Source organism: Phocoena sinus, chromosome 7 (assembly GCF_008692025.1).
Source record: "Phocoena sinus isolate mPhoSin1 chromosome 7, mPhoSin1.pri, whole genome shotgun sequence".
Lineage (NCBI taxonomy): Eukaryota > Metazoa > Chordata > Mammalia > Artiodactyla > Phocoenidae > Phocoena > Phocoena sinus.
This window is the reverse complement of record NC_045769.1, coordinates 52504890-52530584: the sequence shown is the minus strand read 5'-3', so window position 1 is coordinate 52530584 and position 25695 is coordinate 52504890. Positions and strand designations below refer to the sequence as shown.

The 25695-nt window shown below is 38.8% G+C and overlaps 1 protein-coding gene across 3 annotated transcripts in view; it reads right to left on the bottom strand.

Annotated features, from left to right (window-relative positions):
- The window catches only part of CERKL (ceramide kinase like), a 147241-nt gene that overhangs the window by 26759 nt on the left and 94787 nt on the right, over window positions 1-25695 (bottom strand). The window contains exons 3-4 of one of the 3 annotated variants that reach the window (XM_032636530.1): window positions 10321-10452; window positions 2353-2416 (exon numbers count right to left, since the gene is read on the bottom strand). The exons of 1 other annotated variant lie outside the window; for it this stretch is intronic. In XM_032636530.1, coding sequence (XP_032492421.1) covers window positions 2353-2416; window positions 10321-10452 — 196 coding nt within the window. The remainder of the gene's footprint in view (window positions 1-2352; window positions 2417-10320; window positions 10453-25695) is intronic. One more of the 3 variants, XM_032636531.1, reaches the window with a different exon arrangement.

Genomic DNA, 25695 nt, shown 5'->3' with positions numbered 1-25695 from the left:
CCTCAGCCCAGGGGGTGGGGACCCCTGCTATAGAGTTTAGAAACAGTGAACTCACTGGAACTCAATTGACATAATGGTTAGGCCAAACTACTTGGTTTAAAAAAATGTAGTTAATAACTAAAGGATCTATATATCTTGCACTGCCACACTGTAAAATAACAGCACCTGCCATGTGGAATAAACAAGAATTAAGTATGTTCAGGTAAAGAGAAAAACATTACTTGTTGTGCTTCAGCTACAGTCTTTCATCATTCTGCAAAGTTCTTCTTGATCCTTGCATAGTTAATTACCAATGGAACTTAGTTATAGATACCACATTTATCAGAACATTTCATAACGTGCACAGGCAAGACCAGGTCTAAATACCTGTTATGCTTATTATTTATATAATCACGTTTTGAAGCAAGGACTTATTTGCAATGCAACATCTCTTATATACTCACAAGCTGTGCTTCAGGACTATGCAGCATATTAAGGTAGGTAGCTGGTAGGCATGATTCCCCCAGTTACTTTTCCTAAATTGTCTACTTGCAAGATAATTTCCTAAATGTAGCCTGTTAATCAATCTGTCTAGCTCTAAGTATAAAGCTCTGAAGTAATCTCCTACCTCATATTCTTCATGCTCAGTATTTATACAACATTGCCATCTAGATTTGCTCCCCTCAATTAAATTCAAATGCTCGAGAGGGTGTGGAGAAAAGGGAACCCTCTTGCACTGTTGGTGGGAATATAAATTGATACAGCCACTACGGAGAACAGTACGGAGGTTCCTTAAAAAATTGAAAATAGAATTACCATATGACCCAGCAATCCCACTACTGGGCATATACCCAGAGAAAACCATAATTCAAGAAGACACATGCATCCCAATGTTCACTGCAGCACTATTTACTATAGCCAGGTCATGGCAGCAACCTAAATGCCCATGGACAGACGAATGGATAAGGAAGATGTGGTATGTACACACAATGGAATATTACTCAGCCATAAAAAGGAACAAAATTGGGTCATTTGTAGATACATGGATGGATCTAAAGACTGTCATACAGAGTGAAGTAAGCCAGAAAGAGAAAAACAAATATCGTATATTAAAGCATATATGTGGAACCTAGAAAAATGGTACAGATGAACTGGTTTGCAAACAAATGTATGGACACCAAGGGGGGAAAGTGGCGGGGCGTGGTGGTGGTGGTGTGATGAATTGGGCAATTGGGATTGACATGTATACACTGATGTGTATAAAATGGATGACTAATAAGAACCTGCTGTGTAAAAAAATAAAATAAAATTCAAAAATTCCAAAAAAATTAATTCCTTTTTGAAAAATTATGTTTTACTTACCAAACTTTCTTCTTCATCCAATAATACTTTTCTCACTAACAAATATTAAGCATTTCTGAAAAACAACCCTACTAATTCTGATTGCAGCACTTTCCTCTCTAACACATTCTAATAATTCTTCGGGAAGAGCAAAACCTTTCATTTCAGTTGAAAAACCCAAATGCCCTTCCTGATATTGTGAGGGTATTGTTGCCCCCCTGCCCACTACCATGTTACACAAATAATTCACATACCTGCCACCTTTTAAAACTCTGAAATATCCATCCTTGCAAAAAAAAATCTTCCCTAAAATAATATGCTTTTAGTCTTGTACATCAATCCAGCACTTTAGCAAATTGATTCACCTAAATTTTAAAAATGTCAATTAAAGTATATGTCACTTGCTTTGTTTCTAATGTTCGCATGCCAGTGAACAATTTCTACACACACCAGCAATGTATTGCAAACAACAGTTCCTAATGCCTACTGTGAATAACATACTTATTTGGTAGCTACTAAATTATAGAAGATAAGTAAAATTAGCATATTTTTTCATCCTGAAAAATATATATTTGTTTTTACAAAATATTTACACTCAGTCAATCATATCCAAATTAACCAGTGGGTAGCTATTAATACTATCAATAAATTTGCAAAAAAGGATCATAGTATAGTTATATCACACAATCAATATAATATGTTCCATCAATGCAACAGGGTTAAAGCCAAGAATTAAGGACTACAGAGGCAAATGTATACACATTAGGTAAGAATAAGGTGATACGCTGTGATTTCTCAGTACTTATATTTATAACCCTCCTTTTGCTTTCCTATGTCCGATCCTGCAAGGTGGATGACTATGCCATAGTACATTATCAGCACTGTTATTACACAGATACAAATGAACTACAGCCTAATTACATACATCGCAAACATTTAAAAATTGTAAGTCTCAAATATGTGGCTAAAAACTAATGAAAACATTTAATAACATGAGCCATATGACATTAATAGATTAATAATACAACCTACCCATCAAATCCCTGTAGTTCACATTCTTTTAGCAGTGACATGGCATGCCCTTCATATTCTGTTACTATATGAAAAAAAAAAACCACAGAAAAAGATGAAAGTTTTAAACAAATGATCTACACGTTTAAACTTGGTTTGGCAAAATAATATGCTAAACATATGGTCAGGTCGTAAAACAACATTTATTCTTGAATATTTATATTTTAATCATGGGAAAGAGGATTAAGGGTTACTTGCCTGTTATGTTTTACAGCTTTATGTAAAAGAGGGTCATATATTTGTTCCAACTACATAAGTCATTTGGGGATATCCCATTAGATAATTTATCTTGGTGCCTGTCTGTTTAGTGTTCCCTAAATAAGACACATTTCCTTTAAATCAGAAGCCTAGGAGCAGCAGTATTTTGAAAATAAGGCATATTAGCTGGCACCAAATAGTCAATGTTAAATCACTTTGGCAACCTTACATGAATAAATTAGTTGAAAGGTTAGTGTAAGATTTACATACTAGAAGAATGTGTGTCTGGAACTGCTAGACTAAAAAGAGGAGGAGTTGGATGTGAAAATGTGAAGCAAAGCCAACACCAAGGATAACAGACCCAACGCCAAGAAGGGTGGCACACAGGCCCACCAGAGCCCAGATTCTCTGAGGAAATGAATCTGTCACTCCCTATTGCTGCCTCTACAGTCATGATGCCCTATGCAGTGTTGCAAATGCCAGAGAAGACAGGATAAACTGGCACACTGCAGATGGCACCAAGCATCCCAACCACATTTAGCATTTTCTAGGGCAGCTTTGCCAGAAGAGACAGCCCAGCTGTACCCACCCATCAAAGGTTTCTGCTGACTGACATGACACTGCAGATGGATGTTTTTGTGTAAGAATGTACATCATTATATGCAAGATTACATTAATCTTTCATGCCTGTCTGTCCCTGGTGCCAGCATGGTTCAAGCTTTTCCTACGATGCTTTTAGATACTGTTAAAAATTATCAGTCTTGGTGTCTAAAAGAATCATTCTGTATCCAGCAGCATTACATTGTAATTCTCCCACAGCTTATTCAAATGCCGTTAACATTCACATGAATAAAACCTCTCTCTATTAAATTCTATTCAGAAGAAAGCTACAAGAAAATGAAATCTTTAATATTAATAAATTTAGGTTATCGTAAATGATTGTGTGATCATTCATCTATAACTTCAGCAAGTAGTCGCAACCTTAAAAAGCAAAATAATAAAATGTCTTACAAACACGCATTAAAAATAATTAAGGATATTAGGAAGAAATATTTATGCTGAGAATCAGTTTATCAAGTCTCGCTTTTATTCCAAAGCTTACTTTGGTAAAGCTTTTCGAATCCAAAACAAAATTAGCCTTAAAATTATCTTGTAGCTGAATGCCATTTTTACTTAGGAGGAATTTTGAAATAATAGTCTATTTCTTCCTTTCATCTTGCAGGTGAAATGTGACTATACACTGATGCAAATTATCCAAGAACAGTAATTTTTAAAGTGATATTGTAAAAGTTAAATAAGATGACTGATCCGGAACAACAGACGGACAAGATGACTGAAACCTGACCACAATATACTAGGACAATGAACAAAGTTTATCACGTCCTTGGCCTCAGGGAGGTTACAGTCTGGAGACAGAGGATACGCACTACTTTGTTTCAATGAATGTACAATATAAAGTAGTATTAAGTGATTATGAAGAAAAATAATATAGGGGCAAAGGATAGAGAGTAATCTGAACTACTATTTGGAAGGAGTAGAAGAAATCAAAACATGTGTTTAGACAGTGTATTATGGGCTCTGGAAGCAGAAAGAACCAGATTCAGATCACTCCACAAAGACATCAACAGTGGGCTGCTGGGCAGCTGCACTTTCAGAAGAAAGTTACTGGCCTCTTCTTTCAACTACTTTCCTTTGCCAATGAGACTGACACGCCTCTTACATAGGAAATTTGGAGTTTTCATCGTCTACAACTCTTTGAACACACAGTTCTCACTGCTGGGATCCCCCATGCACCCCAACCTTCAGTTTAAATATTACTACCTTCCTCCAATATTGTCTTTCTGAGGAAATGTCTTGAGGTTGATACTGAATGTTGAGGAAACAGGCTGAAGTCAAATCAGATGAGTTCTGATTTGAACGTAAGGAAACATTTCTTGGTCTGGTGATAAAATTCTATGATGGGATAAGGTACTGAGATGTCATTTTCTTTCCTGTCCCTTAGGTACTTCAAACTTCGTAAGTTCAAAATAGAATCCATCATTTCCACCTTCAAATATACCGCCTTTCAGTTACACTATTCTTTTGTGTGTTCCATCATCCACTCCCCACTACCCGAGATAAATAAATGTCTTCTTTCTAGAGTATCCCTTTCTTTTACTCTCCAAAACCCCTCCATGCCCAAAGCCAGTGGTTTCTGTCTTTTAGTTTATGCGGCTGCATCCAACATTCCTCAGGCCAATGCCCTAAACCTAGTCACCACCATCTTTAATATGCAAACTACATCAGCCTCTCCTCCTCTCTAACATTTATCCCACTCTAGCCAGAATGACCTTTCTCAAGCACATGTTTAACCACATCTCTTCCCTACATAAACACCACTGATGACTGTTCATTGTCCCCAGGGATAAAGTTCCAACTCCCTAACTGAGATCCTATTATTAGAAATGGGATTGGTCATATATATACATAATTATCCTAGGGATAATAAAAAGAACTTTTCACCCATAATTCTCTCCCTCTCTAGCTGGATCTGATTCATGGAACATTTACGATCCAGATTTTTATTAAAATGTAGGTAAAACTGGAAGTAATGCCTCAGCGTACTAGCATCTTTTGTAAGTTTTATCAGATTACCTAGCCTTCTGCTCCGTGAGAGCAGGAACAATTAGAGGCATCGCCAGGGAATGGAGGGCTTCAAGTAGAGACATAAAGAGCCAAAGAGAAAGAATTCAAAGAGAAGATTTGGTAAAAGTGTCAAAAGTTAAACACATGGTTCTAGAAGGAGGAAAAAAAAGTGAAAATAAACCCCACTCTTTTGACAACTCTGCCCAGGGTCAGAAAGGAGGTAAAATTATCTGGTGACTAGGCGCTCCCATGGGCCCTGAGCTGGCAGAGATCAAGGCTACATTCAGAGAAGTGTCTTTGACCACGATAATGATAATCAGCATGATAAGGTCTAGCAACTTTGTTACTACCAAGATTGACTGAAGGAGGTGGAATTGCCTGTCTTGAACAAGAGAGATCACGGGCAGACATGAAATCTGTTTTCAAATACCTCAAGGCTCGTGGAAAACACGTATTTCATTTATTTTGTATCACTACTAAAGATAACGTCAACACTGAAAGTCACAAGGTGGCAAACGTCAGCTCACAAGTTCTTGCAGTTTATATCTTGCACAAAGGCATTTGGCAAAGGGTCAGGTAGGTTTGCAATCCAGCCAGTACTCCTATTCAGCATGCGAGGTGACCTTGGGCTACATCAGCCCAGAAGAAAGAGCACCTTTTTGTAAGTTAGCACAAAGGAGGTGCTCTTTTCTAATATGACCCTGAACTCCAGTTGAGAATATCCATCAGTATTGTCCAGTAACGGCACACACTGACTCCAACACAGGGTGCCCAGGCCGAGGCTGGGTGTTCTTCCACCGAGAGTGTCACGTGACTGCACTCCACCACATGAGGGAAAATGAACTAGATGTCCTCCAAAGTTCTTTCCAGTTTAATTTCTCTGCTGCCTTGACTCTTTCACTTTATCGTTCTATGAATTATCGTATGAATCTATGATGTCCAAAATTCCTCTCACACCTTTAATAGTGTAATTCCGAAAGTCTGCTCTGAGAGGAAGAGAAAGAAATGGTATCATATGCCATTTGATTCACATATCAAGTTACTAGGAATAAATAACTCTTTTTTTTAGGTTCTTCCAGTTCTTCTGAAACCCTGTCCCCCAACCTCTGGAAATCTGTTCTCTGTATCTACATGTTCTGGTTTCTTTGGGGAATTTTTAAAAAATATTCCACATATAAGTGAGATCATATGACATTTGTCTTTCTCTGACTCATTTCACATAGCATAATGTCCTCAGGGTCCATTTATGCTGTCCCAAATGGCAGGATTTCCTTCCTTTTCATAGCTGAAGAGTATTCTGTGGTATGGCATGCAAATATATATATATATATGTATACACACACACACACGCACACACACACACACACACCACATCTTCTGTATCCCTTCATCAACTGACGGACACTTAGGTTGATTCCATGTCTTGGCTGTTGTAAATAATGCTGCAATCAATATGGGGCACAGATATCTGTTTTGAGTTAGTGTTTTTGTTTCCTTTGGATAAATACCCAGAAGTGTGGAATTGCTGGATCATATGGTAGTTCTATTTTTAATTTTTTGAGGGGCCTCCATAGTGGCTGCACCAATTTATATTCCCACCAACAATGCATGAGGGTTCCCTTTTCTCCACATCCTCACCGACACTTGTTATTTCTGGCCTTTTTGAAAATACCCATTCGTTTTTTTTTTTTTTGGCTGTACGCGGGCCTATCACTGTTGTGGCCTCTCCCATTGCGGAGCACAGGCTCCGGACGCACAGGCTCAGCAGCCATGACTCATGGGCCCAGCCGCTCCGCAGCATGTGGGATCTTCCCGGACCGGGGCACGAACCCATGTCCCCTGCATTGGCAGGCGGACTCTCAACCACCGTGCCACCAGGGAAGCCCTTAAAATACCCATTCTGACAGGTGTGAGGTGATACCTCATTGTGATTTGATTTGCATTTCCCTGATGATTAGTGATGCTGAGTGCCTTTTTATGTACCAGTTGGCTATAGGCATATCTTATTTGGAAAAATGTCTACTCAGGTTATCTGTGCACTTTTTAACCAGATTCTTTGGTGGGGGGTTTTGCTATTCATTTTTTTTTAATGTATAGAAAAATGATAATGTATTCATCTAGCTATAATTTTTACATCATGTCTCATTTATACAGCACTATCTCTTAATGAATTCATCATCATACAGAATTTGTTACATAATTCATATTCCATTTGGACTTGGCAGTGCACAGAAGATATGTTAAAACAATGGTCACACTGGACATGCAGAAAATATGTACTCTTTCTGCTTTACTCTTTCATAGAAAATACTTTTTCAAAGTTTGAGTTGAATCTTACTGTTACATAATTTATGAAACTGAAATCAACTGCATTATGACCATGTTTTTATAGTACTTTATAGCACACAAGGTAGTTTTAAATATACTACCTTATTCAAACTATAAAACTATACTGTGAGATAAGCAGGAAGATTCTAAAACTTTTCAGATACCCAAATGTTTATTCAGTCCCTCACATGACATGGGAGACATTTTTAATATAAATATTTAGCCAATATACGTATCAAAATGGTTTTATAAGCAAAAGGTGCAATTTTATAATTCTGCCTGTAGGAGGAGTGTTAGGCGGCTAATAATTAGCCATGCTGCCCAAATATGTAAATAAATTCTATATTTACATTTATGTAATATTCTAATTTTATCTTAAACATAATAAGCAAAAACATCTAAAATTCAGGGGGGAGAAGTCCTAGAACATAACATTTTTCTCTCCAATACACTTGTTTTAAGAAGGAAAGCACATTCCTATCATCTCCTCTACCTTAGTTCAGGCCTCATAGGCTGGTTTCCCTTCCTCCAATCTCCCCCTCTTCTCTTCCAATATTTATTCTGATGACATAATCATCTTTGCCAAACTAGATGACAACGCTATGATAAAAAATGTACACCACCTCCGAATCGGTGCGTGATGAAAAAACTCCTGAGTGTAGCATAAAGATTCATCCTTAATCTGGACTCAGACTTCCTCCTGTGCACTTTGTTGGGAGCCTTCCCAACTTCAGTTCAGGTGGCCTCAGCCTTTAGGAGAAGGGGGTCCCACCCTCATCCCATGGGAAGGGTCTTGATGCTTAAGACAGTAAGTGCTCCAGGTGGGGTGTATGTACTACATTAGGACAGTCAAACTGATAGGAAAAAATTTTTAATCCTTGTTCAGGATTAAAACATGTTGAATCTCTTGCATATACAGACCTCTCCCCATCTCACTAGATTTGAATAAAGAAGAACTGAACTCATTGGCACCATTTTACGATGATAGAAAGGACCATATTTAAGATAAAGCCAACGTTATGAAAGAACTACCAAAACACTATGGGTACAGCACACACAGCCACACCCACTTGTACGTGCTGCTAGCATGCCTGCCTTCTCTCACTTTTCTTTTCTGCTATATATATATATATATAGTAAATATGTATATTTACTATAACAGTAAACCATTATTTGCCTTCTCTGACTTTCTAAAACTGTCCATTTCAAATTCTTTTCTTGGGTCTTCTGATCAAAATAAATAAGACCCCTGAGACACCATAATTCCTTTATGTATATCCCAATTATATCTACTTTAAATATCTATTTTAATTCCTAATAAATTAACGGTCACTCAAGAGCAGGTAGTAGAACTTATCCATCTTGCATGGTGCATAGCGTTTAACACAAAGCATTCAACAAGAGTTTCTTGAACTGAATGATATGTAGTAATATCCATGTAAAACTGTTTTGGATACTAAATCAATGAAAAAACAATTAAATATTATTGCGTTCACCAATAAGTTTATTCAACTTTTAATTGGCTCATCCTAATATGAACTTCAAACTTTTCCTTCTTCCAATCCTTGAAAATCTTCAGGGAAAGCAACAACAGATCTGAATCGTTTCTTTTTCTTATAAATCACCTCCAAGTAAGACAAAAGGCACAAAGATGAAAGATTAACTCCTTCACTACAATTTTATTTTAATTCAGAAACTCCTCTTGAGTTTTTCATGGTAGTTTCTCTCCAACCTTCATTGTAGTAGATGCCTTTTGGGGTGGATGACCTTCTCCAAAAGATTATTGTTGCTGCTTTTTTTGTTTAAAGGAATTTCCTTCCACCCCATCCACCAAGTCATGAGATGTAGATTTATAAACCTTATTTACGTTGTGAGACCCATCTCCCCTGGTGACAGCAGAGCAAAGCCAGGTCACTCTGAATCCCTTCCCTAGGAACTTATGACTGGGATTGGGAGATTCCAAGTACATTCTGGCCTTGTATCCTGAGTAGGCTTATTATGCAATATTCTTCATCAATTAAAATTTACTACAAATTTACACTGTGTGTTAGTGAAGCTACACAGAAATAAAACCAGAAGAACTGAGGGTGTGATTCACGATAACGTCAACCCTCCTCACCCCACCCCCGTGGGAAACATGAGTCTCAAGGAAACAAAGGAATCTGGTCACCAAATTTTAAAAGCTGAAAAGAATTTTACTAATCTTCTTTATATGAACTTTAGCATTAGCAAATTTCTGTCTTCCTGGGCACAAACCTAAGCACCCTTCTTATTTTAGACAATGAATTTAAGCTTCTGGCTTCTCTAAATTCATCTAAAATCAGCAGTTAAGTGCTTAGTTTTGACCTAACCAGCAGGGGTCAGAGTCAGAACAAAAACCACCTAATGAAGGATTCCATGGAAAGACATCAAACATTTAAGTGAACAAAAATCAATCGCTGCTGAACTACAGAGATAATGTTTAAATAGCCAACATCTCAATGAAGGTATCAAAACGTGTGCAGCCCCCTTAAAAATGACACCTAATAATTTTTAAAGTCTGAAAAAAGGTTTAAAGAGAAAATACTGATATTCTAATAAAAATAACACAATTAAAAGAAAACAAAATAATTGAATTATAATCCTGGAGCTGGCTGCAGTAAGTTATCGAAGCACAAAAACAAGCTTTAGATATTACAAGTAGCTTCCTAAATTGGACTCAAGAGCAAACTCAAGGTTATTTTGCTTCCTCAAGTATGATTTTTTTTAGAGGTGAAATTATATTTTGAAAATACTTACCTGTTACATCCGTCTTTATTCCCGCAATCTTCAACAGTGGTTCAACCTTCTCATAATAGATCTGAGTAGCTTCTTTTTTGTGGCTTTGAGGGTTAAGGACTATTTTTAATGACTTCGGTCTGTCTGAAAAACCTAAGAGGAAAATATAAAGACAAAAATTATAGTCTCAGTCGGCATTGTTTTTTCTTTCCCTTTAAAACCATACACTAAGGCCAGTGAGAATGCTATACACCTATTTAATTACTGTTTGCTATTTTTATTTGAAATTCTTCCAAGAGTTTTCCTGAATATGGCATTATTTTAAAACATTTCACAGTTCCTAGCAGTGAAATAAGAATATCCCTCTTAAAGTAAGTCATGAGTTATAACAAAGCATTTAATTTATGAAGGAAGGTGTGAATGAAAGCGACTTCATGAATATTAGGCAATGATTAAGTATATTTACCAAATCACCGATAATATATCCGATGTTCCTTTAGCATTTGTTTCTGGGGAAAAAAGCAATGGACTATAACAGATTAGAAAGTCCATTTCCTCTCCTTGGATAAATATGCTCATTATTGGAACTGGGCATTCCGGTAACCCCAGGGCTACCCAGGGCTGACCTGCTGATGAGCCCAGAGTGGAGTGGAGGATGCAAGGCCAGGTCAGGGCCAGCACCCAGAGCAATGCACGCTGGAAGCTAAAAAGAGGGTTTAGGTCGGAGTTCAAGCCTGAAAAGGGGCCAAGGGAGAAAGAACTCTTCCCTGGGGAATTGGGAAAGCAACGCCTCTCAGTGGGGGTTCGGGGCTGAGATTTGATACTACAATTTTCTGGGCTTGCAAGATGCTTAGCACTTAGAGCCCAGTTGGAGCAGGTGCAAAGCAAATTTTCCGTTGTTAGGAAGGGGCAGGAGAGGACAGAGGAGCCAGAAGAAAGCTGATGACTATTTCTTTCACGGTAAGCTCTTCTCACAGGGCCATGCTTCAAAGTTAGAAAAGCAGTTACTAGCATCCATTTTTAATGAAACCGTTACTAAAGCCAAAAGAAAAATGTCCATTACACCCACGTCAGTTTTTGTGCCTCAAGTAGAGACAATATTTTATTTCTTACCATATTTGAAATAATAAAAATTTTTCAACAACACATATTGTTTGAATTCAGGGAGTGTCTTGGCTGAGGACCAGACGGGACGATGCTGAACTCCTTACCTCTTCTGTACTTGGCCCTGGGATCCCATTTTGGTGAGAGACTTCTGCCAGTCTCCTTATCACCCAGTCTTGCAACCTCAATTCCTTGTTTTTCTTTCAATTCCTACATTCAGATGAGTGCCCAGGTTCGTGAGGTGATAACTATTTGCTTCCATGCCTCTGCCCTTCCTGGCTGTCTCACTCTGGCTCGGCATTCTCCAGGACCACTCATGGGTACCTTGCAGCCCCCCCTTCCACCATATCCTCAGACATCACAGCTCCCAGCAGCCCTGCACTGGTCCAAAGCACCAAGGCTCATCACTGCCTGTGGGGCAAGCCCGACCCCTGAAAATGACATCCAGAGCCTCCCCCAACCAACTCCAACCTATCCTCTCTCCTCTCTCTCACACATATTCAAGAAATACTTGTCGAGCATTTGCACTGAGTACTGGGAAGAGGTGGAAAGTGATTAACATGTGTTCATGCTTTACAGGGGGAAGACGTATCCACAAATAGAACCAGTACAAGACAGAACAGATTTGTTAACACGAAGGCACAAAGTGCCCTGGGAGTGGATGAGAGGAGGGTGGTTAATTCTTATTAGGGATCCGGAAAAGGCTTCCCAGAGAAGGGAGCATTTGAGCGGGGCTTTGGGCCCATGCTGTTTTCACTACTTGTAATTCCCTCCTGCCTCACACTTCATCCTCCCCTTAACGAAACAGCAGGGGTAGAGTCAGGGAGGAAATACCAAGCAGTGAGACCAGCACAGAAGGTGCTCGAAGCAAACTAAGTGCAGAGGGTTTTCTGTTCCATTTCCACTTCCCCTTCGCGATCCAGACCCACCGTATTACTTGCTGAATACCAGCTGTTAGGCCTTCCTCTGTTCAGACAGTTCACCGTTTCTCTGCCTCATCTCCAATCCTGTAAAAATCTGACCACTTTTTCAAAGCTCACCTCAAATACCACTTCCTCACTGAAGCCCTTCCTGACCAGCAGAATTCACCTCTCTGGCTTCTTGCTCCCATGTTACTCTGTACCTCTATTATCGATTTTTTCTATCATGTATACAGAAAACTCTGATAAAGGACTCAATGTCTCAGGACTCCCACTGGCCAAACCTGGGACAACACAAAATGGAATAAAGACAGTAACATATCATACATACTACAGTGACTTTTTAAAAAACCCAATTCCGGGAGTCAAACCGACACTAAATACACATATAAATAAAGGAGGAAAAGGGAAAACTTCATCTTAGAGTAACAATTAATAAATACGGGAAAATTACAGAGTTAGAAAATCACTATTTTCAACCATCCTAATAATGATGGATTTAGGCGAGAATCAGCAATGGATGCTAAAACCATCGGTGACAGTCAGTTGGGAACAAAATACTTACTTATTCTTAAACTCTGTCCTTCCCTATTACTTTATTTACAGAAAGTAAAAAGGAATATTTACAGTAGGGAAGTAGGGCAGACACACCCTCAGTCAAGTGATCAAAGTTAACAACACTCTGAGTGTTGTTAACTCAAACTGACACAAACTGAGTGATACCAACCGACACACGTGCCTCATGTACAAGATACACAGCACTAAGGACACACAACTTCTGTGGGAGTCCTGCCTCAAGTGCATACATAATGTGGACCTAACAAGATGAAACACTCAGACAAACCCAAGTTGAGGGGCATTCTCAAATTACCTGCCTTAAACTTTTCAAAAATGTCAAGGCCATGAAAGACAAAAATTGAGGAAGTGCTCCAGATGAAAGGAGACTAAAGAGTGACAACTAAATGCAGTATGTGACTCTGGATCAGGTCAAAACAAAACTGCCATGAAGGGGGCTTCCCTGGTGGCGCAGTTGTTGAGAGTCCGCCTGCCGATGCAGGGGAAACGGGTTCGTGCCCCGGTCCGCGAAGGTCCGCGAAGATCCCACGTGCCGCAGAGCGGCTGGGCCCGGGAGCCATGGCCGCTGAGCCTGCGCGTCCGGAGACTGTGCTCCTCAACGGGAGAGGCCACAGCAGTGAGAGGCCCGCGTACCGCAAAAAAAAAAAAAAAAACTGCCACGATGGACAGTATTTGTGTCCTTTAACCAGAAAGGACGAAGCAGATTAATTTAGGGCTCACTTTTATTAAAACACGAAAAGAACCAGAAATTTGTTCTAAACCCCAGAGTCCAGACAAAAGATCTGTTTAGGTTTCCCTTAGCTGGTAAATTTGTTGGAATACCCTCATTTCTCCAGCAGGGACAGACCCAGTAAGGAAGGTGTCTAGCCACCAAATTGCAGTCCCCAAATGCTGTCACACAAACCAACTTTTATTTCCCCCTTTTCTTATAGCATGACTGTGGAGGAACAGACTTTTGTGGAGATGAGAAACAGTCATTTGGGGTTAGTGAGGATAAGCACATTGCAGTCAAAGGCTTGTAGACCTTAAACATATGTATAAAAGTGCACGCTATACGTCCCACCCAATCTTTGTGACACAATCTTCTTAAAATGGCAGGAAAGGGGCTAAAATTATTTTTAAAGACTTTCTAAAAGGATTTAAGCAAAATAATTTTATTTTTAAGCCTCAGTTAACAACAACAGCAATGAAAACTAAATTAATCAGAAAGTCCTATTCCTTAGACATTCTGGTCAATCAAGGGGTTTTTAAATACAAGTCAACAAAGCCAATATTTTTTTCTTTACCAGAGCACGTATTCATTTCCTCATTTCTCTTTTTCTTTTAGATGCATCTAATATGATGACTATGAAGATAGAGTATAAGTATATATGAATTAGGTAGCAATTTGAAATCAATTTAGAGATCAGGATGGAGATCTCTACCGAATAAAGTCGGATTTTTTAAATGTTCTTAATTAAGTGGAATAAAGAGACATAATTAACAAATCTCCATCCTTCTCTCCTTCCACGCTCCCTCCTCAAGCCTCCTCCTATTCCATTCAGTTTCTTGAACTCCTTTGTTCCCTCTACCACAGGGTCCTTGCACCTGCTCTCCCCACTAGCTGCCCACCTACACCAGCTGCCACCATAGCCACTTTGCCCAATTAACCCCCTCTTCTCTTTGTCTTGATCTCACATCAGTCATTGTTTCTAGGGAAAGCCTACCATGACTTCCTTGGCTTTGTGACTTCAGCTAGGTCATTTCCCCCTTATCATTTGTTCTCACAAGTCCATATACTTCCCAATCTTGATTCTTACACTGCTGTTATTTTATATCTATTAATTATTCTTCCATATTAGACTGGAAACTCTCTGGGTTTTTCTCCACATTCTATTTCCTTAGTGCAGGGCACATAATAGATGATCAAATATTTGATGAGTGAATAAAAGGGCAGTGTTAGCTTTAGGTCATCTAGATAACAATAACAGCCATTCATTTATTCACAAATAACTACATGCCTGTTATTTGCGAGGCAGGGCTCTAGAAGCTGAGGTTCTATCAGTGAACAAGAAAAGCCTCTGTCCTCATGAAGCTTCCATTCCAATGGCAGGAGACAGAAAAAACAAGAGAATTCAGAGCATGCTAAGTGGTAAAAAGTTCTAAGGATAAAAGTGAAGCTCAGGACCTAATGAAACTTAAAAGTTTTTGCACAGCAAAGGAAACCATAAACAAGACGAAAAGACAACCCTCAGAATGGGAGAAAATATTTGCAAATGAAGCAACTGACAAAGGATTAATCTCCAAAATTTACAAGCAGCTCATGCAGCTCAATATCAAAAAAAAACAAACAACCCAATCCAAAAATGGGCAGAAGACCTAAACAGACATTTCTCCAAAGAAGATATACAGATTGCCAACAAACACATGAAAGAATGCTTAACATCATTAAACATTAGAGAAATGCAAATCAAAACTACAATGAGATATCATCTCACACCAGTCAGAATAGCCATCATCAAAAAATCTAGAAACAATAAATGCTGGAGAGGGTGTGGAGAAAAGGGAACCCTCTTGCACTGTTGGTGGGAATGTAAATTGATACAGCCACTATGGAGAACAGTATGGAGGTTCCTTAAAAAACTAAAAATAGAACTACCATATGACCCAGCAATCCCACTACTGGGTATATACCCTGAGAAAACCATAATTCAAAAAGAGTCATGTACCACAATGTTCATTGCAGCTCTATTTACAATAGGCCAGAGATGGAAACAACCTAAGTGCCCATCAACGGATGAATGGATAAAGAAGATGTGGTACATATATACATTGGAATATTAGCCATTAAAAGAAGTGAAAGTGAACTATTTTGTAGTAAGGTGGATTGACCTAGAGTCTGTCATACAGAGTGAAGTGAGTCAGAAAGAGAAAAACAAATACCGTATGCTAATACATATATATGGAATCTAAAAAAAAAAAAGTCATGAAGAACCTAGGGGCAGGACAGGAATAAAGACGCAGACCTACCAGAGAACGGACTTGAGGACACGGCGAGGGTGAAGGGTAAGCTGGGACAAAGTGAAAGAGTGGCATGGACATATATACACTACCAAATGTAAAACAGATAGCTAGTGGGAAGCTTCTGCATAGCACAGGGAGATCAGCTCGGTGCTTTGTGACCACCTAGAGGGGTGGGATAGGGAGGGTGGGAGAGAGGGAGATGCAAGAGATATGGGGATATATGTATAGCTGATTCACTTTGTTATAAAGCAGAAACTAACACACCATACAGTTTATGGTGTATACAAAGCGATTATACTCCAATAAAGATGTTTAAAAAAAAAGTGAAGCTCAGTTGTGGGAGAGAAGGAGGGCAAAGGTAGAAGAAATGACTTGCTGGCCAGGGAAGGTCAGATCACCCAGAGCTTTGTAGGCATTTACAAAGATTTTAGCTTTGGTTCTGAGTAAGAGAAGAAGCATGGAGAATTTTGAGCAGTGTTTACAGCAACATAGCCTTAGGTGTTAAAAGGATCACTTCAGCTGCCATATGGAAAGTAGACACAGTTATAAGGACTAACAGAGTAAAGAACACTGGCAATATTCTAACACTGTGTGCTTAGACACAGTGGTTGAAGTGGACATTATAAGAAAAGTCAGATTCTAGATATATCTCCTCATTGAAGTATAACTGACATACACATTATACTAGTTTTGGGTGTACAATATAATGATTCAACATTTGTATCCATTGGGAAATAATCACCACAATAATTCTAGTTACCATCTGTCAGCACAGAGTTACAAAAAAATTTTTTTCTTGTGATGAGAACTTCTAAGATTTACTTTCTTAGCAACTTTCGAATGTATTTTGAGTATATTTAGATATATTTTGAAGGGAGAATGGATAAGATTTGTTTCCTATTTTGATATGGTATATGAAAGAGAACAAAGAGTAGTCACATGTGTGGCTGAAAAAGGGGAAAGTAAGGACATAAGAGGGCTAAGGACTAGTGAAAAGCGGCAAGAACAGTAAATTGTGGTCTCAGTGGGGCTGAAGGATTATAGGGGTTGGGAGAGTTGATCTGGTGAGCTAGGAAGGCAGAAGGCAGTAGCCACATGGGGGGTAGGATGATTAAAATTGAGACAGAGTGTTATTGCTAGGGACAATAACAAGATCTGATGAACTTCCACATTCATCAGAATCACAAAAAGGAGCTTCTTAAAACAGAGATTTCTGGGTCCCAGCCCCAGAGTTCTGGACTCAGTAGTCTGCGGTGGGGTCTGAGAATTTATATTTATAACTAATTCCCAGGTGACGCTGATGATGTTGGTCCAGGGGGCCACACTTTGAGAACTACTGTACTAGAAATATGATTATGGGAGAAAATGGGGAAAGTGAAATACCTGTCAAGATCTCTGAAGGAGAAGAGGTAAAAACTGAGAGAAATGTACAAAAAAAACACACAAAATTATGACAGCAGTAGTATTGGAGGGAGTGACAGTGAGGCAGGAGCTAAAGTCTTCAAGGACTGGCAGAAGGATGCAGCAGGCTGTACAGGACTGCAAGTAATGCTAGCAGGTGTGTCTGATGGGCTGAGCTTGAATGCTGAGGATTTTTAAGAGAGTACGCTGAGAAAATGGTCCCCAAATATCAGTGGATGCAAGAAGACTTCAAGACATCAACAGCACCTCCAGCACCAGTTGTATGAAAGGAGAGGACTGCAGGGGACGCTATAAGCTCCCGGAAGAGCTGTGTCTCTCTACTAAAGCAAAAGGGGGATATTTGGAAAAGCGGTTGACAATATAGATTTTGCTAATGATGAATCGTTCGCTCCACAGGGCAAAAATAAAATGGTGTCTGGAGTTGAGGAGAGTAGGGGATGGTGTCAGGTTAGGCGGTACACAGAGAGGGCCTTAGAGGGATGAGAGTCTAGGTGATGAAGGGCCTCAGGCGGCAATACAGTGTGTGTAAAGAGATAAAAATTGTGTGCAGCAGTTGGGATTGGAGAGTGGGGCAGTGATGAGTGGACTCTTACCACTCAAAGTCTTACCACTCAAGCACAAAAAGCTCTATGGATTCCGTCTTCCCTCTGGTCAATATCCAAGTTAGGGAAGAAGCAAAGTTGCCCGGAACTACAGTTGTTCCAAAGCCCCTTTCCGTCTGGTAACCATCCAGTGTTGGAGTCTGAACCCAGGTCTGCCTATGGCACTTGGTTACACTCTTCACCAAGTGACAATGCAAATGTCTCTATATCTGAGAACCATATACACAATTATTTTCTGTACAAATTAAAATACACACGTTATACAGAATTCAAAAATCTTATTATTCAGCTCATTCCCTGGTATCTAGTTCCCTTCCTGAGGGGCAACCACTGGCATCATGTCAAGAATCTATTCTCTGCATCTACAAAAATGTAGGTATACGTTCTGTGACTTTTTACATAGATGGTAGCATCCCAACCCACTATTCTGTGCCTTGTTTTTCCTTTTACAATATTTTGGAGATAATTCCATATCATTACGTAGAGTGCTATCTTACTTTGTTTAAAGCTGCCTAGTTTTCTTTGTATGGATAAACCTCAATTTAATTAACTAGTTCCCTGGGGATGGGTATTTAGGTTGTTTCCAATCTTCCTTTACTGCAAATACAGCTGCAATGAGCGTCTATTTACATAAAACTGCAGGACAAACTTCTAGAAGTAGAAACACTGGGTCAAAGGGTATGTACAATTTAGAGTGCATATTCCCAAATCACTTGCCATAGAAATTTAGACTTGTGACTGAAAAAAAAAGTAAATGCTAGAGTAAAAGTAATTGATCTTAAATCTTGGCTCCTCCATTTGCCAACTGTGTGACTTTGGGTTATTGTTTAACTTCTCTGTTCTTCAGTTTCCTCATCTGTAAAATGGGGATAATAAGAGTGCCTCTCACAAATTCTGATGATTAAATACGTGTAAAGTACTTAGAAAAGTGCATGGCACATAGTAAGTACTCAGTTTACCTATTATTTTTACTACCAATTTACAAGGGTGTTTTCTTACACCCTTGTAAACCTTGTAAATTTTCAAAATTTTGATCTTTGACAATCTGAGGGGTGAAAAACCGCATATCACTCTAATTTCAATTTACATTTCTCTTATTATGAGAGAGGCTGAGAAACTTTGCAAATGTTTAAGAGCTACTTATATTTTTCCATGAACTGTCCGTTTATATCATTAGCCAATTCTTTCTTTGTACTGTGTGTCATGTTAATTGTAGCAGTGCTCCATACAGTATCAACCTTTTACTTGTGTGAGTTACAAATAATTTTCCCCGCGTGTCATTTAGTGCTTTTAATTTTATTTATGCTGTTTTCTCTATGTCAAATGTTTTCATTTTTATGTGCCTATGGTTGAATTTATCACCTTTTATGGTTTCTGGGTTTTGTGTCATATTTAAAAGCTCCCTTTGTGACAAAAAAAAATCCCCTATATTTTTCTAATAATTTTATGGTCTCAATTTCATATTTTATTTAATACTATCTGAAATTTATTTTGATAGATGATACAAAATTGGGAGTTGACTTTACTTTTTTCCAGGTGGCTATCTATCTGTCCCGACATAACTCATGGCATAATCAGTCTTTCTCCTACAGATTTCAAATGCCACCTTTAGATATACTAAATTTCTGGATGTATTTGAATCTCTTCTTGAGTGTCTAGTCTGAGATCTATTGATTTATTCATATGCCAGTATCATAATGTCTTAAATATTATAGTTTCATAACATGACTTAGTAGCTGATAGAGTTCCTTACTACTTTTAAGAATTTCCATGTCTGGGCTTCCCTGGTGGCGCAGTGGTTGAGAGTCCGCCTGCCGATGCAGGGGACACGGGTTCGTGCCCCAGTCCGAGAAGATCCCACATGCCGCGGAGCGGCTGGGCCCGTGAGCCATGGCCGCTGAGCCTGCGCGTCCGGAGCCTGTGCTCCGCAACGGGAGAGGCCACAACAGTGAGAGGCCCGCGTACTGCCAAAAAAAAAAAAGAATTTCCATGTCTATTTTTACACATGATCTTTAAAATCAGTTTGTCTAGTGTGAAAAAAATTCTCCTGGTATTTTATTCGGATTACGTTAAATATATATTATCTTAAGGGCTGTTAACACTTTTATGAGATTCAGTCTTTCTTTACAGAAACATGGTATGCTTTTCCATTTTAAGTCTCCTGTGTCCCTAAGTACCATGGTAAACATTTTTCAGATAAATGCTGAATAAGTCTAGGTTTTTCACCTTTTTTTGCTGCTGCTGTCAATATGTTTCTAACTCCATCTCCTAACTGACTCTTGACGCCATATATCAAAACCATTAGATTTCTACACCTAGCACTGAATTTTCTCATTGTTCATCATAGATTTTCCCTTATTCTCTTGGATTTTCCTGTCTAATAGTTATTTCATCTTCAAATAATGGTAATTTCACTTTCCTCTTTCCAACTGTCACACAAATTCATGTTCTTCTCTAGTCTACTTGCATTGGTGGTTTTCACCAGAAGAATGTGACCAACAGTGCCGATGAAGGATACTGTTGTCAGTTTCAAAATTTAATGGGACTCCCTCACGTGTTTCTCCTTTTATAGGCTTTAAAATGAGATATATATTTATCATGTTGATAACACAGCCATCTATTCTTATTTTATTAAGGGTCGTTTGACACTTATAAGTAAAATCAATCTATACTTTTCCTTCTTCGGACTTCATTGTCAGATGTTGGTATTCATTTCATGCAAGCTCTAGAAATAAAATCTGGGAGTTTTCCATATTTTCCTATGCTCCAGAATAATTTAAGTAGTATTGAAGTTTTCCTGTTCCTTAAAGGTATGGTGCATATCCCTGTGAAAATATCAGAGTTGGTGCTTTTTTTAGGAGTAACAAAAAATTTCTGCTTCTTTGGTGATAACTGGTCTTTAACATTATCTATGTCTTCTGGAGTCAGTTTGGCCATTTTTATTTTCCTAGACGATGTGTTCATTTATTTCATCCTGCTCCTAAGAGGCAGCCCAGGTTGCCTTCTGGGTTCTAAATATCATTCTCCTACTGAGGAGTAGTAACAACACTGCTTCCCCCCGATAATCAGGACTGATCCCCTTTGCCAGCAGAGCAACTTCATTATTATTTTTTCACTTGCTGGTTCAGTGATATGGTTCAATAATGTGGCCAGGTAGTTTTCAATGTCCAATTCAATTGAACCACTGTCGTGTTCCCATATGAAAGTATTCTTTTAAACTAAAAGCTCTAAATCAGGGCTTCCCTGGTGGCGCAGTGGTTGGGAGTCCGCCTGCCGATGCAGGGGACACGGGTTCGTGCCCCGGTCCGGGAGGATCCCACATGCCGCGGAGTGGCTGGGCCCGTGGGCCATGGCCGCTGAGTCTGCGCGTCCGGAGCCTGTGCTCCGCAACGGGAGAGGCCACAACAGTGAGAGGCCCGCGTATCGCAAAAAAAAAAAAAAAAAAAAAAAAAAAGCTCTAAATCAGCAGAGTTCAAAGTTGTAGAGGCCGGAAGCAAAAATATTACAAGTGGGTCACAAAAGGTGGAGATAAGAAATGTCACTTCTATCTTAACTCATTCATTAGTCCATAGACCCATGTATTCTGTTTATGGAACTAAAAACTACTTTAATATCACAAGATTTGGTCTCCCAGGTGGAAGACAATATTATAAAATAGGAAAAATGGTAAGACTAGTGAATCCCATACTTGTCAGCCAACTGTTTCACTAGTTTTGATGTGAATGAGTTCCTTGATCAAAAGCAGTATTGTATAGGATGCAAATTCACTGAACACGGCATTTAGTAGGGCCACCAATGGTAGTGTTGGCAGAAACATGGTGGACAGGAAATGCAAATCCATACCAGAAGTAAGCATTCATAGCAATGAGGCCAAGCCACTGACCTTTCACAAAGGAGAGGATTCAATGTATCAACCTGCCACCAAGTGGTGGACTGGTTGCCCTGGGATATGGGGTGTATCCAGGGCTCAAGGCTGATCTGCTTGCAGGCAGAGTACTCAGCAACGGTGGTAGTCAAATCAGCCTTGGTGAGCAGAAGTTATTGCTAAATCCCTGTATTTTTCTCCTTCCTGCTTTAAGGCCACTTTGTTTATATGTTCATTGTGCAAGCCCTGGGTTTGCTCTGAAAAGATGCTGACAAACATCTATAGAATGGAGCATCTTACATACCTGGTTATTTCTAGAGAATAAATTTTCTTTGGTGAGCATTTACATAAAACTTAAATCTCATATTCTGTTCTTATTCTGTGAAAGTCATCCATATACTTTTGCTTTATACAGTTTTGCCACCAACCCTCCAAATTTTTACTTCCAACTATTTGGCCAAGCTCTTCGCCACTGTTTATGCATTGAGATACATCAATCCCTGTGGCCATCACTCCTTAACAACTAGTATCAACTGTTTGAAGTTCTGACTACCAGAAGGATCTCCCTTCCCTACTATCTTTTAGGAACACCTTGTGTGGAGCTGTAATGCTTCAGGAGCTCACTTCTATTATACCATACAGAGCTGTCTCTGAACTAGGCCCCATTTAGTTCCCTTAGGCAACTGGTCAGAGAAAATGTCTCATGAGGCCATATATGTGGGGTGAGGGGGAAGAAAGCAACCAGCAACAGTTGTAGGCCACCAGCACATTCGATGCCCTAGAACCTTCTCTTCTAGCCCGTTAATAATATTATCTGTATAAAACAGCTTTCTATTTAAAATAGCTAGAGTATTTTATATCAATTGAACTTTGATCAATACAACTGTTTAACAGACATCTCAAATTTAACATATTCAAAACTGAAATTCTGCTTTTCCCCACTAAACCTGGTCTGTCTACCCACCATCTTCCACTTCTCACTAAACGACAACTTCATCCTTCCACTCACTCCAGTCAGAAACTTCACTTTACTTTGAACAACTACTTAAGCATTTATCCTGCCTTTCTAATATGCACTATACTCCTAGCTAACCAAACAGTACCAGTTACAGAAGCAACATCATTTTTTAAAAAAAGAATAGCACTCATTTAGGAAGAATGGTTGAATTAGAAAATCTCCATGATCTACCCCTAGTTAAATAATCAGTTCAGGCAAGGATAATCAATGCATGTTAAAACCGTTAGATGAAATATTTACTGAGGACTAGACATTCCCTTGGTCCCTGAGTACCACCCAACAAATTATCTGCTAGTTTCAAATAGAGACATTACAATGGAGGGATCAAGCTTTTTCACCTCCTTGATTCAGGGATCAGTCTTAGCCTTGGGGAAGTCATCTTGGCCTCATTAACAGTAGGGAAGTCAGACATCCATTATGTACCACCTGAGATGATAAAAAATGAGTACACATACCACTTATGAAGTATCCTTGCCCAAAATTTATAACATAAATCTAATTAAGTCTTTAGATTGAAAATCCAGTTTATAGTAAATACAGAGAATAGAAGAACAAGTTAAATGATTCCCCCAGGAAGCAATCAGATAGGAGCATAGCAGTACTGCTCAAAGTCTGTGGTCTCCACAATGACACCCCAGTATCACGCAGCAGCTCATTAGAAAGGCCCACACCAGATCCACTGAATCAAAATTTCTGGGAGTAAGGACCAATAATCTATATTTAAATGGGCTAAATGTTTCTTATGAACACTAAAATGTCTACAGGACAAATAATCCAGTCTCTTCCATAAATCAGTGTCCGAGAGGATATAAAAGATGAGGAAGAACATGTTGTAGTGTTGTCATTTAAATGCATTTAGCTGGACACTGATGGTTACAAATCAGCTATAAAAGACATTCTGGAAAACGGGGGAAATTTCAATGTGAACCAGGTATTAGATCATAATAAACAACTACTGTTCATTCATTTTATAGGATAATGATATTTTGTTATTTGTAAAATTTCTGTTTTTAGAGATGCATACTGAAATATTTCTGGGAAAAATATAATGATGTTTATAATTTACTTTAAAACACATTGACAGAATAAAATGTTTGAAGTCACTATGGAAGAATGTTAAGAACTATAGAATCTAGGTAACAGAAATACAGAAAATCTAAAAACATTATAATGGGCACCTTGATGTTTGATAATTTTTCATAATAGAGTAAAAAATATCTTGGTGTCATCCTTGAATTTTTTTTTTTCAATATCCCCCGTATCCACTAAGTCAGTAAATCCAGCCATTTCTATCTTCAAAAACAAATGCAAAGACCAACCACTTCATACCATGTCTCCCGCTCCTACCCTGATTTAAGCCACCATCTCTTGCCCGGATTATACTAATTTCACTTAACTGGTCTCCTGCTGCACCCACTCACCCACTCGCAAAATCTACTCTCTACTTGGCAGCCAGAATATCCATTTTGAAAGTAAGTCAGACCATGTCGCTCCTCTGCTTAAAACTCCCCAATGAGCCCCCATTCTTCTCAGAATAAAAGTAAAAAATCATACAAATCTTGCAAGATCCTTCATGGCTACTCCCAGCCACCTCTGTGACGTCATTTCCAATTATTTGGCTTCCTGTTGACTTTACTCTGCACGTTGACCCTACTCTGCACAAGCTTTCTTGCTCAAGCTTTTGCACTTACTGTTCCCTCTGCTTGGAACATTTCCATATCCACATGGCTCCCTGTTACTTTCAGCTCTTTTCTAACACTTCACAGCCCATGAAGTCTCTTCCTTGACCACCTGTGTACATTTCACATCATAAATATATTTGACATTTTTTTCAATTCCCTCTTCTTATGAATTAAATACTTGTGTCCCGCCCCCAAATTTATATGTTGACATCCTAGTCCCCCAATGTGAGGTATTAGGAGTTTGGGCCTTTGGGAGGTAATTAGGTGATGAGGGTTGAGCCCTTATGAATGGGATTAGTGCTTTTATAAAGGAGACCCCAGAGGGCTCTAGTTTTATTTCTGCCATGTGAAGACACAAGAAGAGGGCTCTCACCAGAACCTGACCATGCTGGCACCCTGAGCTCAGACTTTAAGCCTCCAGGACTGTGAGAAGTAAATTTCTGTTATTTATAAGCCACCCTTTCTATGGTACTTTGTTATACCACCCCAAACAGACTAAGACACTCCACTACCACTAGAACATAAGCTACTTGAGGTCAAAGACTTTGTGGTTCTGCTCTCTGCTATATTACTAGCCCCCAGAATCGTATGTGGCACACAATAGAAGCCGTGTGTGTGTGTGTGTGTGTGTGTGTGTGTGTGTAGTCTTTTTAAAAATAAACCAAAAATTAAAGAAAAAATAAATTATAAGACTGTAATTCCAATTGCATTAAAGAAAACAAGAGATCAACATTTAAGCAAAAAGCCTTCCTTTTAAAATTGCTGTGATATAAAATAAGTCCAGAAACATAACCACTTACATTAATTCTTAAAGTAAAACAAAAAGACTAAGGCAAATACTTCACAAAGAACCAAAGATTTATCAACAGTAGGTTTTGCAATAGACATTTATATCCTTTGAAAGAAACATTTAGCATGAAAAATCAAACAACCTCTTATTGCTGCCAAGTTAAGCTTTTAAAAAATAATTCAATCACTAACTCATATTTACTTCCTATATATACAAACTTATGACCAGTAGAAGAATTTTTTAAGAGCTGGGGAAATCTTTTCTAAATTAAATTTACAGCAACAATGAAAATAAATACTAACCCCTTTGCTCAGAATTTAAAATAAATCAGTTTGCCCTCCAAAAAAAAATCATCAGTTATTAAAAAATCAGAAAGTGGGCCAGAAAGAAACTGCCTTTACTGCACATGGTACT